Here is a 13,428-nt window from a genome sequence, read left to right on the forward strand (position 1 = left end):
TCCATGTATGTGGCCTTGGTGTGGCTCCCTGACTACTAAAGCACACTGTAGAACCTGGATCATAATGCCAGCTTGAGAGCCAAAGGGGATAGGAATGGGTTCTACACAATCCAAGTAAATGCAAATGCTAAATGTCATTAAACGTAGTTAACATGTGCCTGAATGATTTGATAGTTTATGGATGAACTAGAAGTTTGTCTATCTGCCATAACAAACATAAAGGCAAGCAACTTCCTCTAAATTGACACCTTAGAGACACCTGGGAGGCTCAGTCAGTTAAGCCTCCAACTCTTGATTTTGGCTCAGGTCATGATATTGTGGTTTGTGAGTTCAAGGTCCACATCAGGCGGGCTCTGTGCTGACAGTGTGGAGCCTGCTTGGGATTCTCTCTCTGTCATTCCCATGCTCCCTCTAATTAAATAAATAAATTTGTTAAAAGGTTTTTTTAATATTTTTAAAAGAAGCAATTGAATCCACTGGCCAACTGTTATCATACCAACTCAGCATTGATTCATTCTTTCATTCACAGCACTAGAACAATCCTAAAATTTGTATGGAACCACAAAAGACCCTGAAGAGCCAAAGCAATCTTGAAAAAGAAAAACAAAACTGGAAGTTTCCAGATTCCAAGTTACATTACAAAGTGGCAGTAATTAAAACACTACGATACTGGCATAAAAATAGACACATAGATCAATGGAATAGAACAGAAAACCCAGAAATAAACCCACAATTGTATGGTCAATCAATCTTCAGCAAAGGAGGAATCAACATACGATGGGAAAAAGTTTCTTCAACGAATGGTGTTGGGGAAACTGAACAGTCACGTGCAAAAGAATGAAACTGGACCACTTTCTTTCACTATCACAAAAATAAACTCAAAATGGATTAAAGACCTAAATGTGAGACCTGAAACCATAAAAATCCTTGAAGACAGCACATGCAGTAATCTCTCTGACACTGGCTGTAGCCACATCTTTCTAGATGTGTCTCCTGAGGCAAAGGAAATAAGAAGCAAAAAATAAACTACTGGAACAACATCAAAATCAGAAGTTTCTGCACAGTGAAGGAAACAATCAACAAAACTAAAAGGCAACCAATGGAATGGGAGAAGATATTTGCAAATGACGTATCCAATAAAGGGTTAGTATCCAAAATATATAAGGAAATGATACAATTCAATACCCAAAAAACAATCCAATTAAAAAATGGGCAGAGCACATGAGCAGACATCTCTCCAAAAAGGACATACAGATGGCCAACAGACTCATGAAAAGATGCTCAACCTTACTCATCATCAGAGAAAAGCAAATCAAAATCACAATGCAGTATTACTTTATACCTGTCAGAATAGCTAACATCAACAACACAAGAAACAAGTGGTGGCAAGGTTGTGGAGAAAAAGGACCCCACTGTTCGTGGGAATGCAAATTGGTGCAGCCACTGTGGAAAACTGTATGGAGCTTCCTCAAAAAGTTAAAAATACAACTACTGTATGATCCAGGAATTACACGACTGGGTATTTACCAAAAAAAAAAAATACAAAAACACTAATTCAAAGAGATACATGCACCCATATGTTTATAGCAGAGTCACTTACCAAACTATGGAAGCAGCCCAAGTGTCCATCATAGACGAATGGACAAAAAAGATGTGGTGTGTGTATGCATGTGTGTGGTCGTGTGTGTATGTATATATATAACGGAATATTATTCACCTACTAAAAAAATGAAGTCTTGCCATTTGCTATGACATGGATGTAGCTAGAGGGTATAACACTAAGCAAAATAAGTCAATCAGGAAAAGACAAATACCATATGATCTCACCCATATGTGGAATTTAAGAAACAAAACAAATGAGCAAAGGAAAAGCAGAGAGAGAGAGAGAGAGAGAGAGACAAACCAAGAAACAGACTCTTAACTATAGGGAACAAACTGATGGCTACCAGATGGGAGGTGGGTAGGATGGCGGGGGAGATAGGGGATGGGGATTAAAGAGTACACTTATGATGATTAAATTAAAAGAAACATAATAAATGTTTTAGCAAAGTAATGAGATCACGCTTGCAAACCTTAGCACAGGGCAGATGTTCAGTAAACAGTAGTTCTTATCTCTGTAATTATCAACATCATCATCATCATCTGGGGACTCTGGCATCAGACAGACAAAAATAAATTTAAAAATTCATTCCTTCGTTCAAAAACCATTTAATAAGCATTTACCACCCCCGTCCTTCCCTAGATGCTGAAACTTGGAAGACCGCAGAGCCTTACACACTGGAGATGCAAGTGTGTAAATCTATATATTTAATACAGGAAAATAAGTGTGACCATGCCACACCAAAATTATCACTTTTGATAAGCCCCTAACACAGAGACCGCTGGTTGCTTACCAAAACTCCATGCTCTCCTCTTCTTTCTGGACCTACAGCTAGACTGTATTTTCTAGTCTCCCTTGCTATGGCAGGCTATGAGATGTACCTGTGAGACTGAATTCCAGCCAGAGGAAGTAAACAGAGCAACATGTGCTACTCCCAGACCTAGCCCATAGAAACATTGTGCGCATGCTCCTGCACACCCCTCTGGGCTCTTCTCCCCCTTCAGATAACTGTAGAATAACCCTCAGGGTCACCCTAGAAGTCATAGTTGAAACTGGCTAAGCCTCCATCATGCGGGGCTCCTGAAAAGTTATATGGAGAAGAGCCACCCCAGTAACTTGTTTACCCACCTGAACTATTACTTCAGCGAGAAGTGAACTATTGTGTTTTACTCATTTATTTTTTGGTCTGTTTGTTAGAGCGGCTAGCTGAGCATGACCCTAGCTAGCATAGCACCCTTTGCTAAGAATGCAGATAATAATAAAGAACTCCACTTACAAGTGCAGCAGTTAGCCCACTGAGATACCATTTGAATCAAATACCCACACATCAGAGCCCTGCTCAACAGACCTTTTCCCAAATTTCTCCCAACCTGACAGATTTAACAGCCCCCTCACAATTTCTAAAAATCATGGCGGTGGGAGGGTGGGGGTGCGGTGCAGAAGATACTCAAAGATAGGGACTGGGTATCATATTTGACCCTCGCTGCAGCCGGCCACATAGTAGGTGCTCAATGAAAGAGTATATTTAAAAACTGAAATGCTGAAAACATGAGCAGAAAGAGTTCTGGGCAAAATAATCTCCCCTATGCTTTGTGCTAAAGAATTCTGGAGCTTTGGTAATGTTGAGTTCAAGCACTGTTGGGCAGTAACAAAGGTGATTTTAAAGAAAAGTTGTGGCCTTGCCCACAGGGTGCCCCCATAGTCCAACTCTCCCTTAAGACAAAAATGAAGGCTGGGACCTCAGCTTCTCATTAAAATTAAATAAACACAACAATTTCACTCTTTTCTAAATCATGAGGCTCACTTTTGAATTAATATTAGAGACCCCTGTCATTTCTGGCCCTTGCCCATGACCTACATCTGAAACCATTTGTTAACAAAATACTTTCTGATTAAACACCTGCTGACAAAAACTTATTTCCTTTGCACAGATTCCTTCTCTCCTGTGCTCTGCCCCATTATTCCAACCATTTTAGCTGCTCCAAGCCTTGGCCTCTGCCTCCTCGGTTCAGTGGGATTTTGCTTCTCTTGGATTCCTGCTCCCTGTACCCCAGTCAATAACATGTCTTTATGGGGCTACATTTGTGACTTTCTGTTCTCAGGGATTCCACTTCCGTGTTGATGTTTTTTCAGTGCCTGAAAATGGTTGGCTTATGTATTTTATCCTGTTGTTCGGCTATTTACAGAAGAGTGTCCACCCCAGTACCAGTTATTTTATGGGCACTAGAAAAATGTTTACAGTAGCCTGTCCCTAAAAACTTCTAAGGCCATGCCCTGAGTAAATCAACAGGGGAGACAGACTTGAGAGGTTGAGTCTTAGTGAGTTAGAGAATCTTGGGAAATACCTGGCATTTTCTACAAATATACCCTAACAAAGCAGAAAACCAAACCTAAATAGGCTCAAAGGAATCAGCCAGTAATTAAACCGCCTGCTAGAGAACTTTTTTAATTTGTTTAACCTTCCTGAGAGAAAGGTAATGTTGTATCATGCACAATGTCCACTTTACCATCAAAACTTACTAGACATGCAAAGAAACAGGAGTGACCCGTGAAAGACACAAAGCCAGCAATAAAAACCGATCTCAGCCCTCTGGCCTTTTTCACTTTTACTCTATCCCCAACTTCATGGAAGATGGCACCTGCGTTGTCCTCACGGGAAAAGGATGGTCAAGGCTTCCAGGTCACACAACAGACAGGGCCTGCGCTGGATCTGGCCCTGTCAAGGGGACTGGTGTTTTGTTCTCCTTACTCCTTCCTAGTTCCACTGTTTATGCTTTTAAAATAAACAGGACTTGATCACCAAAAATAAACAAATGAAACACACACACACACACACACACACACACACACACACCTGTTCTCAAGACAGCCAGACTCATAACCTAGAGATCAAGAGTTGCATGCTCCTCCAACTGAGCCAGCCAGGCGCCCTCCAAAGAAAAGACTTTAAAAGCAGGAAACATAAATATGTATCTAATAAAGATAATAAAGATAAATACAATCTTACTAAGTGGAAGATATGGAAACTGCAAAAGTGCAAAGAAATAGAAAACACAAAAAAAACCAAATGTAATTGGTTTCATACTTCCTGATTTCAAAACTATTACAAAGTTACTGTGTAGTACTGGCATAAGGACAGAAAAATAGATCAGTTATTAGATTTGGGATTCTAGGGGCGCCTGGGTGGCTCAGTCGGTTAAGCATCTGACTTCGGCTCAGGTCATGATCTCACAGTTTTTGAGTTTGAGCCCCGCATCAGGCTCTGTGCTGACAGCTCAGAGCCTGGAGCCTGCTTTGGTTTCTGCATCTCGCTCTCTCTCTCTGCCCCTCCCCTGCTTGCTCTCTCTCTCTCTCTCTCTCTGTCTCTCAAAAATGAACATTTTTTAAAAAATAAAAAATAAAAAATAAAAAGAATTGAGATTCCAGAAATAAAACCTTGAATTTCAACAAAGGTACCAAGAAATGGGGGAAGAAATGGGGAAATGGTACTGGGACAACTGGATGTCCACACACAAAAGAAGGAAGTTGGACCCTTTCCTCACACAATACACAAAAAAATTAACATTTTGAAAAATGGATCGTAGACCTAAATGCAATAACTAAAACTATAAAACCACTCGACGCTAACACAAGAGTAACCTTTATTAATTGGGTTAAGCAATGGTTTCTTAGCTACTATAATACCAAAAAGTACAAGCAATCAAAGAACAATAGACAAAGTGCCTTCCATCAAAATTTAAAATGTTTCAAAAGACACCATTAATAAAGTGAATATACAACCCAGAGAATTGGGAGGAAATATTTCTAAGTCATATATCAGAATAGGGACTTGTATCCAAAATATATAAAGAACTTTCACAACTCAACAAATAAAAAGACAATTAACCTAATTTGAAAATGAGCAAAGGGCATAAAGAGACATTTCTCCAAGACGACACGCAAGAAATATTCAACAGCACATGAAAAGATGTTCACCATTATTAGTCATGAAGGAAACACAAATCAAAACTACAATGACATACCACTTCACACCTCTAGGATGGCTCTGATAAAAAAGACAAACAATAACAAGGTTGATGAGGATGTGGAGAAATGAGAACCCTCAGACATTGCTGGTGGGAATGTAAAATAGTACAGCCACTTTGTAAAACAGCCTAGCAATCCCTGAAAAAGTTAGCCAGTCATTCCACTCTAGACACACACACACACACACACACACACACACACACACACCCCTGAACTTGAACATTCATTGCAGCATTATTCATAGTAACCAGAAAGTGGAAATCCAAATGTCCATCAACAGATAAACAAATGTGATATATCCGCAGAAGGGAATATTATTTAGCTATAAAAAGAACGAATACATGTTAATTCTAATACTAATACATGTTACAATATGGCTTAACACTAAAAACAGGCTCAGTTAAAGGGCCCAGACATAAAACACTATACATTATAGGATTCCACTTATATAAAATGTCTAGAATAGGGAAATCCACAGAGACAGAGATTAGATTAGTGGTTTCCTGGACTTAGAGGGAGGGAGGAAAGGTGAATGGCTGTCAGTGAGTATGAGGTTTCTTTTTAGGATGATGAAAATGTTCTAACATTAGACAGCAGTGATGGATGCACAACTCTGTGAATATAATAAAAACTACTGACATATTTTTTTTAATTTTTTTTTCTTAACGTTTATTTATTTTTGAGACAGAGAGAGACAGAGCATGAACGGGGGAGGGTCAGAGAGAGGGAGACACAGAATCTGAAACAGGCTCCAGGCTCTGAGCTGTCAGCACAGAGCCCGACGCGGGGCCCGAACTCATGGACCGCGAGATCATGACCTGAGCCAAAGTCGGGCACTTAACCGACTGAGCCACCCAGGCGCCCCCTGACTTATATTTTTAAGGGATGGATTTTATTATATCTCAACAAAGCTGACCTGGAATTATTTTCAAAAAATGGAATTCCTAGAACTAAAAATTACAATAACTAAAAAGAAAAACATCATCAGATGAGCTTAACAGCAAACTGGAGAAGGCAGAGCAAAGATCAGTGAAGCTAAGGCTGGATCAATAGAAATGATCTGATCTAGAAAACAGAGGACTAGAGACTGGAATAAAATTTAACAGAGTTTCAGGAATTGGTGGGACCACAGAGTCTAACATACATGTGATGGGAGCTCCAGTAAAAGAAGAGAATGAAAATAGGGCAGAAAAATAATTGAAGAAATAGTGATTGAAATCATCCCCACAAGTTGATAAAATACAGTAATTTCCACATTCAAGAAGGTCAACAAACTCAAAGTTAAGAAAAATACAAAGAAAATTACACCTGCACACATCATGGTCAAACCACTGAACACCAAAAATAAAAATAAAATATCAAAAGCTACCAGATTATAAAGGTATTCTACATGAATAAAATAAAAATCTGGATTAAGGCTGACTTCTCAGCAGACCCATGGAGACCCACAGAGAACACCTGGAGTGCTCAACGGAATAAACTGTCAACGCATTATTCTATATCCAATGCAAGTATTCTTCCAAAAGGAGAGTGAAATAGACAGCTTTCCATAAAAACACAAGCTGAGCGGGGGCACCTGAGTGGCTCAGTCAGTTAAGCGCCCGACTTCGGCTCAGGTCATGATCTCGCGGTTCCTGAGTTCAAGCCCCACGTCAGGCTCTTTGCTGACAGCTCGGAGCCTGGAGCCTGCTTCAGATTCCCTGTCTCCCTCTCTCTCTCTGCCCCTTCCCCTGCTCGCTCTCTCTCTCTCTCTCTCAAAAATAAATAAACATTAAAATATTTTTAAAAAAACACACACAAGCTGAGAGAATTTGTCACCAGCAGAACCACACTTCAAGCCACACTAATGGAGGTCCTTCAGGCTCCAGGGAAATGACAACAGATGGAAGCCTAGTAAGTTGTGTCTGGGAAGTCTTGTCTCCCTCCCCCTCGAGGAGAAGAGAAAGAGACTGGCAGCCCCTGGTCTCAATGGACGATGAACCATGGAGCTTTTTATATGCTATAAGCTACTACTTTTCAAATGACAGGTTTAACCCAATGGCTGGTGATCTAAAGGTCTGCCAACAGCATTTTAAAAAATATTAACACCGTGGAGTGGACCAGAAAAGAACAAAACACAAACACCCCTTTAAAAAAGCCAGAAACAATAAATGCTCACGTGATAATAATACGCTTTCCAAAAATCTATTAATGAAACTACAGCTCATTATGTTGGGCAATGTCTTATATAAATAGCACAAATATCACTGTGACATTCTTCCTAACGTTTAATGTTGATGAACTAGAACTGGCCTCCTGCTGTTGGACTATGAAACCTGTGTAACTTATAACTTACTGTCTGTTTTCTGACCTGCCTGTCAGGAAGCTTGCACATAAGTTTTTGTTCAACGATAGTACCTATTCTTAGTCTAGGTTTTATGATATAATACTGTGCTACCAATCCTTCATGATTTCACACTTGTTCATTTATCCTTGTTTTAAGTTTTATTGTTATCTGGATTTTCTTCTTTTGTAAACTATTTGAAGATAAGTAATACATATAAATAGTTATTTGATACAGGCACAAATAAAAAGATTAAAAAGGAATTGAGTGAACAATTATCATACTATTTCAAATAAGGGAAATTTTATTCTTACTTATTTGTATTTAAACATTTTTCGCAATGGAAGTATATTATTGCTTTTTTTAAGCTATGTTTAATTAGCTTATGATGAATATCAGGCATCAAGGACTGTTAGAAAATGGGAATTATCCCTATGTCAGTGAATAAGTCAGAAGATACAAAGTATTAAAAAAGAAACCCAAAATGGTATCATTTGCACAGGTGCAGACACACACACACACACACACACACACACACACACAAGCACACCCCAGCAAACCAAGACTTAACAGTTTCAACCTATCCCTGAAAAGTCAGTCTGAAACTTCCTGATCAGCACTAGTGAGGTAGTAATCTGTATAATAAAACACTGCCACTCCCTCCCCTGCAAAAAGATGGTTTCCTGGCCTGAAACAATCTGTCTGCATTTGCTGATGACTTCTTGTCCCACCCTCCTTCCTATAAAAAACTTCCATTTTGTATAACTCCTCCAAGCTCCCCTAAACTTGCTAGATGGGATGTTGCTGGATTCATGTATGGTTTAATAAAACTATAATTAACAACTTAATTAAAATAAAATTAGATCTTTGATTTTATTCCGTTGAATTTTTACTTGGGCTAATTGGTATCTATACTTCCTATACTTTCTTGACAAAGGGTAGTGTACTTGTGTTTGCCAAACAGGTAAGAAATGACACCAGCTAACGGTGAGAACTGTAATCCTTGAGCAGTATCAGTGAAAGTTAACCTCAATGGAGAGTTGTCAGCCAGACAGACTTAAAAGTTATTTCCCTAAAGTTTCTGGAGGAAAAGCAGGGTTGATGAGAGGAGTCCAAAAAAGACCTAAAGTACATCTTGAAATAATTACTGTACAGTCGGGTTAATTTCATTGGTGCGGTCAGAGCAAGTCAATGTCTGACCCCCACTTCCTCCTTCCCGCCACCAACAACAGTGGATAAGGCTGTGAAAGTATTAAGATCATCTTAGGGTGAAGGTTAAGGTCTTGACAGGCAGGTGTTGTGGTTTACTGATCTTTGTAACTCCAACACTGACCATAGCATCTGGCATACAGTCCAGTTGATAGTTGGCCTCCGAACTGACATGAGTCACACTTACGGGGGCATAATATGGTGAGCCAGGTTTGCTAGAGCCCATCAGGACCCTAAGCACACCTTCTTCCCCCAGTGGTCACTAGCTCAGTTTCCCATGTCCCCGTAAACCCTAAATGTGAAACTCAGGTCATCCGTGCTGGTGAAGACACGTCCCCAGTGTAGATCACAGTGGCACATGTCCTTACAAGTTTGGTGATGACAACCAGGCTTCTTGGGCTTGGCCCCACAAAATAAACTAACCATGATGACTCCAGATTGGAAATACAGCTGACTCGAACAACGCAGGGTTAGGGGTGCCAATCCCCTTGGATGATTAAAAATCCGACTGTGACTTTTGACTCCCCCCAAACTTAACTACTAATTGCCTATGGTTCACTGAATGCCTTACCAATAACATAAGGAGTCAATTAACACATTTTGTATATGTATTATATAACGTATTCTTACAACAAAGTAAACTAGACAAAAGAAAATGTTACTAAGAGAATCATAAGAACATATACATTTACAGTACTATACTGTAAGAAATTTGCGTATAAGTGAACACACGCGGCTCAAAGCCGTGTTGTTCAAGGGTCAAGGATGGTGTATAGGCACAGCCCTGCCTGGACTATGATTACTGCATTTACCTAAGAGCCTTGAAAAATTAGCATCTCCCTTAAAGCCCAGTTCCACCCACATTTCCCATCCCTATTTGCACATATCCACACTTCCTTCTAATGACTTCTTATGAACAGAACAAAAGCAACAAGGTGAGGTGCTGGGAAAACAAGTTTGAATTCCAATTTTATCCTTCTGTGATTATTCAGTGGTTGACACAATATAATAGGCATGTTTCTTAACGTCTCTGAGAGTCAGGTTCCTCTTCAATGAAATGGACTTAACATTGACAACAAAGTTGTGAGGCGAAGCACCTAGCGAGCACAGTGTCTGGATATACTGGATACTTGAATGTTAGTCTTCCTTTTCTCCGAAAGCCAAGAACATATGGCCTGAGCTACAAGCCTCTGCTTGGTCTGGCTCACTCTTGCCACTCTCCCACTTCACCTCTCTGTTCCAGGTACTCGGCTTCCCCGCTATTTTTTGGACAGCTCAAGCACACTCCTGCCACAAGGTCTTCCGCCTATATTTGCCTTTGCAAGATCATTCTCCAGATATCTTGCAAGTCTTGCTCCTTCATTGAATGCAATCTCTGTTCAAACTCATCTCCATAGAGAGGCCTTTCCTAAACCACCTGATCACAAATAGAGACTGATTCCATTTTGTAACCAGAGGCAGGATCCATGTCTAGCAGTCAAATTTCTGTTCTCCGTGGGCTCTAGGAACGCCACAAATGGGGTGGGACAAGTTTCTCTCAGCCAGCACAAAGAGTCCACAGAAGGGTGGATTTCCAGAAAATGGGGTCCTCACTTCATTAAATCAAAGACAAGCTTCACTATAGGCTCTATGACTCTGGTCCAGGAGCCCTGGCCCACAATGGATGATGGCAGAGAAGGTACACATGGAAACCAGATCAGAACCTGAGGCTGGTGTTTGGAACCCACCCCTACCCCTCACACAACCACTTCAATCAGCCAGCAAAGTGGCCCAGGTCCCCACATACAGGCAACTCAGAGGGCATTAGAGATTGCTGGAAAGGACCATATTAGGACTTTGCCTCCCAAAATGACAGGTGCATGGCAAGACACAGCGAGTAAAAGGGCCTTGGATGCCCAGCAGCCACTACAGGGTGACAGACAGCTAGGTGGGCCAGGGCTCTGAGGTCGGATCACAAAACAAAGTCCAGGCAAGCAGAGGGACCCAGAGTACCACAGTCCTCTAGGAAAGCCCCTACATTGTCTAAGATCCTCCCTCCACCTGCCACTTGCCTTCGGGCTTAGATCTAACCTTGCTCAATGGGGCCTTCGGTCCTGGACCGGGGTCCACGTGGTTCCCGAGATATCTCTCCACACCGGCTCCCGAGGTCTCAGGACTAGGACCGACGCCTAGTTCTGGTTCACTATTCATGCCAATGGAGGGGGCACCTCCCCACTTCACACCTCTCTCAAGAACCATGAGAACATAATCCCTTTCCAGGCAAGGTGGACCCTGCCCATGTGTCTGCTCAGTATAACTTGGGAGATGCGGCAGAATAACGTCCTCCTCCCACAAAGTCCACCTCCACTTGCTTTTCCTCTAAGAAAAGTCCCCGGGAAAGGCGTGCCTGTGTTTCCCTTCACCCTGAGGTGCAAATGCCCTTTCTGAGCTCAGGTCTGGGTTAGGGTTGGAGGAGTCGTCCTGAAACCGTGAGAACACTCCAGAGAGGCCAAAGTCAAAGTCGCTGGGGATGAATTCGAACCTCTGTCCTCAGCAGACTGCTGGTGAATTAAACCCCAGCTGTCTGCTTGCCCCACATAACCTGAACTAAACATCCAAGGACTCGCATGAGTTGAGGCAAAAACGCACCGGTAGGAATTGGTAATCAACCACCAAAAAGCCGCTGCACCAGTATTATTATAGTAATAATAAGTGTGGGAAATTGCTCAGGCGTCCCTCGCCTCCCCTACCCCGGCGGAAAAGGGACCAGTCTCCAGCACCTCCCTCTCCAGGTTCACGTGGGGTCACCAGTCCCAAAGGCAAGGAGCTAGGATGCCGGCTCCGTCACTCCCAGCCCCTCTCCCTCCTACCATTCGCCGGGACGCCGGGGACCAGGGTCCCCGGCAGGGGAGACTCACCGCGCAGCCCTGGGGCGGCCATGGTGCGGACACACCGGACGCGAAACCCGGACTGGCCCGCGGCGGCGCCGGCGTCTGCACCGGTTTATTCCGCCGCGGGGCTAATTCCATCGAGCTCAGCGGCGCCCGGACGTGCCCGCCCCCCGCCCGCTCCTCCCCCTGCCCTCCCCCCCACCCCGCGCCGCCCGCCGCGCCGCCAGGGTTCGAGCGGGCGCTCCCGGCTGCGCCCCGGGCGCCCCGGCGCCGCGAGCGCCACGTGGGGAAGGAGCGCGCCCGAGGTAGGGGCGAGCCCAGGCCGCGCTGGGGTTCGTGAAGCGGAGGGGCGCGCGGGGCAGACGGCCGCCTGCTCTCCTCCACCCGGGGGAGGTGCCTCCTAACCTGGTTGGGGCGTGAATGTGCAGCCGGATTATCTCGTGCACCGTCTGGCTGATTAGTTTCCAATTCCGCCCCGCCGCCCGGTCCGGGGCACTGCCCGGGTCGGGGTGGGAGGCTCCCTCGCCCAGCTGCCTTCACTCTCACTCGCCCTGGCGACCAGCTGTCCCCACCGTTCCCTAGACTCCACGGGGCGGGAGTAGGGAGGGGAGTAGCGCACAAGAGATAGGACGGGAAGAGGGGCTGCAAGAGGCAGAAGGAGGGGTCGGTCTTAATGGGAGCCTCCCCCCAAGAAGCTTGGGACAGGCGGGAGGAGGAAGACTGTGAAGCGGAGAACGAGAGGAGCGCCATCTCTGCCGCCAGGTTCTGGTGCCCAGCGATGAACTGAGAAGCGAGGGCCCTCTGAAGGGCCAGTGTGGATAATGGAATCTCCACCTCCAAGATGCCCTGAAGCTAAACAAGTTCATTAATGCCAGGAACCCGACAAATGAAATGGTGTTATGTTAAGGTCAAGTATGCTGTTCAATTCTTGAGCATGAAGAATGGTTATCTCCTGCACTGATAAGGTAGGCTGGTGGCGATTGCTCCCCACCTGCTGCTAGAGGACAGAGGGGAGCAGACAACACAGAATGAGTCAGGGGCAGCACAGAAGGAGAACCAAAATGTCCCAATCCAGAGCTTTATACTAGCCGCTAGGAATAGTCAGGCTAATGTTAATACAGAACCTCCTCATCCTCAGGCACCCTTCTCAGAGCTTTACGCCTGGAGATCATTTAATAATGACACAACCCTATGAGGCAGTTACTGCTAGTGTGCTGGGCTCAGGGATGAGACTACAGTGTAAAAGGTCAAAGCAACTTGCCTCTAAGAGTCTGCCTGGATCCCCAAGCAGGCAGCCTGCTCAGAGTCCGTGCCCCAACACTTTGCCATTCAGCTTCTTTCTCCCAAACGATGCCTGTCTCCCCTTTCACTCCCAGGGACCCTGTCCCATGTCTCCTCAA

The 13,428-nt window shown here is 43.7% G+C and overlaps 1 protein-coding gene across 1 annotated transcript in view; it reads right to left on the reverse strand.

Moving 5' to 3' along the window:
• Positions 1-12,077, reverse strand: part of LOC125919792 (anoctamin-2-like) — a 22,959-nt gene extending 10,882 nt beyond the window's left edge. Inside the window, exon 1 of the mRNA XM_049626652.1 lies at positions 12,056-12,077. Coding sequence (XP_049482609.1) covers positions 12,056-12,077 — 22 coding nt within the window. The remainder of the gene's footprint in view (positions 1-12,055) is intronic.
• Positions 12,078-13,428: the final 1,351 nt, after the last annotated feature.

The sequence above is a fragment of the Panthera uncia genome, chromosome B4 (genome assembly GCF_023721935.1).
Source record: "Panthera uncia isolate 11264 chromosome B4, Puncia_PCG_1.0, whole genome shotgun sequence".
NCBI lineage: Eukaryota > Metazoa > Chordata > Mammalia > Carnivora > Felidae > Panthera > Panthera uncia.